The sequence below is a fragment of the Simochromis diagramma genome, unplaced genomic scaffold, assembly GCF_900408965.1.
Source record: "Simochromis diagramma unplaced genomic scaffold, fSimDia1.1 OVJJ01000585.1, whole genome shotgun sequence".
Lineage (NCBI taxonomy): Eukaryota > Metazoa > Chordata > Actinopteri > Cichliformes > Cichlidae > Simochromis > Simochromis diagramma.
In genome coordinates, this window is record NW_024387398.1 from 6,403,276 (window position 1) to 6,406,501 (window position 3,226).

Sequence of the window (3,226 nt, forward strand, 5' to 3'; positions counted from 1 at the left end):
CATGCTCTTGGCTCACAATGGGTTAAGTTGTGTGAAAAGCCGATTTGGCGTTGATGGTATTCATACAAACTGATTAACGATACTGATCAACAAAACACGCGGGATTGTAATGTTTAGTACGAAGGGGAACGAAACTCCGAGTCGTAATTGATTAGTATTGGCGCTGAAATAATGTAATTACCTACAATAAGGCTTTGTGCACGAAATATTTTCTTTGCGCACTTGTTCAAATCATTAAGTATTAACAAGCTATTTTTAATGAAAGTTGCCGAATGCCTTAATTGCAGAATAATGATTGATAGAAGAGAAAGCGCCAGCCTGCAAGAAAACAAATCTGTCTAACTGTAGCTTTGAAGACAGCGAGCTTGCTTTCGACCTGATCAGGAACTTGGTTTTCAAGGGAGAGCGCCCCGCCCTCTTGGTACTTATAATAAGAAAGCCTGTTTGCAGGACGCTCAAACATAACAGGAACACTGGAGACCACATCGCTGTACATGAACCATACCTGGAAGAGAACTCTGGCTATAAAGACTTTACGGATTACGCTGTCTGTTTCGCCTTTTTACGGCAAGCGAAGGAGCAGAAGTGGCCATGGATTTTCTCAATCAGAACTATCTGAATGCGCGCAGCCCATATGACTATACTTTTAATTTCTGGAACGACTATCTTGGGCTGACGACTTTGGTTACGAAGAATAACAAGCTCAGCATGCCCCAAAATCCCAACTCCATCACCGAGTCCCTGAAAGCGACTCTGGGCTTGGACGATTCCCCGGCGTGTCCGTGCATAATCGCGGGTGCCGTTGGAGAAAGCGGGCACCTGGATTGTTGCTGCCCGTCCGGGAGCCCCCCACCAGCTTCCATCCTGGACTTGAAAGAGCGTTTCTCGATACTGAGCCCCTTCCAAAATCAGCTCGGCGTCCAGCTGCCGGAGCGGGAGGTGGGTTTTGGTGGGAACTTCACTGGGTTCGATATGTTCGGCATGGAGAAGAAGATGCGCAAACCCGCTTCCAGAACCAAACAGGAGCCGAAAATCTGCGTCTTCTGCCGAAATAACGGAGCGCCAGAGGAGGTGTACGGCTCCCACGTCCTGAAGACTCCGGACGGCAGGGTTGTGTGCCCGATTCTGAGGGCTTATACCTGCCCCCTTTGCAGTGCCAACGGGGACAATGCTCATACGATAAAATATTGTCCACTGTCAAAAGACCAGCCATCCCAGCGACCATTAAAGGGTGGGAGGGCTGTGGGTGGTAAGAGGATGAAAATATTTTAAACAAACAAGACTATAAAGTAAAATAAATTGCACTGAACAATTTCGAGATGACTGTTTTGATTTCGGCTCTAGCCTTTATCCCAGTTTCATAAACATATTGATTTTATCTTTTTTGTTTCTCTTAAGATCTCTTATATTTTTATAGTTCCTTTATCCACATAGAATAATTTTATGCTTTATACATCGGATTTATTTTTCTTTATAGTCTGTAGTTATTTTGAGTGTGGGTATACATACACATATGTATCAATAATCACAAAGTGTGAATAAATACAAAAAAATAAATAAAAAGTATTTTGGTCATGTAGGGAACACACTGACATTGGCAAAGGGGATGAATGTCATAGCCTTTTTCTACCAAGTATTTTTGTATGGTGAGCTAAGCTTGCCTCAATTTTCTTTCACGTCTTAGAAACCAAAGTTATGTTTGCCATTAAAGAAGCTCAAGAATGTGTCATTAGTGAATACTTGTGTGAGTCTGACTGGAGGAGGAACTCTTTGATCCCATCTGCCTGCCTAAAAACTCCACAACATATTTTCCAACTTGCTGTAAAAGTTGACATTCAATCTGCAAGGCAGGAAGAAAAAAAAAAGACAATGTGGCCTCTGTTTAGGGCTCATATTCTCTGGGGAACGTTCTGATCAGTTGTTGTAAAGCCAAACCTCTGTTCTAATCATGTGTGATGAGACAGTTACCCTGATTTTACATTTAATGAGAAATATTATTCAATATGTTTTATGTTTACATTCCCAAATAAGGGTGACACACTGGATTTCTTTTCTCTGTCAGTTCTCTCGTTCTTTATGGTGTTTTTGGTTTGGTTTGCCCTCACAATGTATTCACCACAGAGTCTCATAAGCATGTCTGCTTTGCATTATGAAACTGAGTAAGTCCCATTTACCTTTCATTCTGTGTCGGGGTGAAGAAAATGGCAAATGAATGTTCGCAAACAACATGTTATCCCATTATTACATTTCTGAAGAATCCCAAAAAAGATGCAAAAATGTTGTGAATGTATGATTGAAAGTGTCACTTGCAGGACTGCACATTTCTGACAGTTTTGTTTACCAAAGGAATACAATTGAATTGAAGAAAAAAAAGAGAAAGATTTGCTGTATTGTGTATAAAGTGATGTTTATTCAGTATTTTAACATTACAAGTGACTTCAGAGGGCACTACCTCAACAGGATTTTGTACTTACACGTAAAAATGTCAACAGCAGTTTATTGATATAGTGCTGCCATTTATAATAAGGGTTTTGATAGGTATTTTTGATCTTTGTATAACATAATTGTATTTTCATTTTGTTGCATTTAACATAATGGAAGTAAGTTTCCAAAAAGCTATAGCATTGCTCACCAAAAGGTGAGACTGTCTGTAAATAGTGATATACCCATACTTTTTAAAATTTAGTTGTTCAATGTTGCATTCTTGAGAGTGTGCAAGAGAGCGGATATTGAAAAAGAGCTGACAAAATTTGCCACTTTTAACAGAGGTTTTTTGGATTAAATGAATAAGAGAAAAAGAAACACTGTTGAACTTTGTTATTTATATTTTACCACAATTTCCTGTATGCTGCTGTGCAGAATAACAACATATAAATACACTAGAGAAATAAAAACGTATGAAATATTTGGACCTATGTGGTTGTGTTCTCTAATTGGTTTACCCTTTTCTAAACACAAAGGTTTTTGTTTAAGTCTCAGATTACTGATTTAGTGATTCCTAAACTACATTAAACCAAGCGGGGGGTGGGGGGTGGGGGGTGGAGGGGGTCGACTAGAAACAAAGAAATGGCTTTGCTTGGCCTAATTGGCCAGCTAGCTGACTGTCTCACTCATGAGTTAACACAGAGCCTGTGTGTGGATCACATACGCCCTGCTTAGGTTACATTTACTACTTTGCATTTTACCACACTTAACCTTTGCTTTTTGGACGAATTCAGACCGATCT

General features: G+C 39.9%; 1 protein-coding gene across 1 annotated transcript; it reads left to right on the top strand.

Annotated features, from left to right (window-relative positions):
• The first annotated feature begins 361 nt into the window (after positions 1-361).
• Positions 362-1,865, top strand: nanos1 (nanos homolog 1). Its single transcript, XM_040010400.1, has one exon. It carries the CDS (start codon positions 592-594, stop codon positions 1,270-1,272), a length of 681 nt encoding a protein of 226 aa, XP_039866334.1. The 5' UTR covers positions 362-591; the 3' UTR covers positions 1,273-1,865.
• The last annotated feature ends 1,361 nt before the right edge of the window (positions 1,866-3,226 follow it).

Coding starts and splice junctions, on each gene's coding strand:
- nanos1 (XM_040010400.1), top strand. CDS start 592: ATGGATTTTCTCAATCAGAACTATCTGAATGCGCGCAGCCCATATGAC.